Source organism: Plasmopara halstedii (assembly GCF_900000015.1).
Source record: "Plasmopara halstedii genome assembly, contig: Scaffold_2904, whole genome shotgun sequence".
Classification (NCBI taxonomy): Eukaryota; Oomycota; class Peronosporomycetes; order Peronosporales; family Peronosporaceae; genus Plasmopara; species Plasmopara halstedii.
This window is the reverse complement of record NW_020189809.1, coordinates 1,223,066-1,223,817: the sequence shown is the minus strand read 5'-3', so window position 1 is coordinate 1,223,817 and position 752 is coordinate 1,223,066. Positions and strand designations below refer to the sequence as shown.

The window sequence follows — 752 nt, the reverse complement described above, 5'->3', positions numbered from 1 at the left end:
AAGTTATATTCCGCAAAGAAGGATAGTCATCTAGCCATCCTCTGCGAGAGGTGGGGCGGCTGAGTCGCAGCGCGTAGTGACGCATGATCTATATAGAACACAAACGGCTTGGAGCCGAGCAGGTGGACCCTGAACTTGACAGGTGCATACTTCATCGCAAGTAGCTCCTTGTCATGAACTAGGTAGCTCTTCTCTGCAGCTTTGAGCTCGAATGCGATCACTCGATCTCGCCCCTCGGCGTCTGCTTGCAGTAGTGCACAACCAATGGCAAAGTCTGAAGCGTCACGGACGACGCTGAAAGGACGGCAAAAAAAATCAGGCTTTGGCAGTGCCAGTATTGATGCATGCAGGAGGCTGTCTTTGACCCCGTCAGAAGCCTCCTGATGTTCGGTATTCCAACACCATTCCGCGTCCTTTCTAAGACGATTGGATAATGACCGGGGCCATTCTGCGTAATTTACGCTGTACTTGTGCAAGTAGTTGGCGAGACCAAGCCACTTACGCAAGTCCTTCTGGTTCTTTGGAACCGGCCAATCTGCAATGGCCTTGACCTTAGAGGGATCCGCTCGAAGGCCACGCTTCCCAATGAAGCACCCTATAGGGAATCTTTTCTGCGCCGAAGATGCACTTGTCTGCATTGGCGTACAAATTGTTCGTGCGAATGCACACGAGCACCGCTCTTAAATGAACGATGTAGCTCTCCTCATCCGTTCTCCTGTGCTCCGCACGACTATGAACGAAAGTTCTGTCAG

The 752-nt window shown here is 51.6% G+C and overlaps 1 protein-coding gene across 1 annotated transcript in view; it reads right to left on the bottom strand.

Annotated features, from left to right (window-relative positions):
• Positions 1-680: 680 nt before the first annotated feature.
• The window catches only part of PHALS_05674 (Zinc finger, FYVE-related), a gene marked incomplete at both ends in the record, with an annotated part of 2,055 nt that continues 1,983 nt past the window's right edge, over positions 681-752 (bottom strand). The window contains one exon of the mRNA XM_024719256.1: positions 681-752. This exon is cut by the window's right edge and continues 1,983 nt beyond it. Within this exon, the coding sequence (XP_024584573.1) occupies positions 681-752 (72 nt within the window).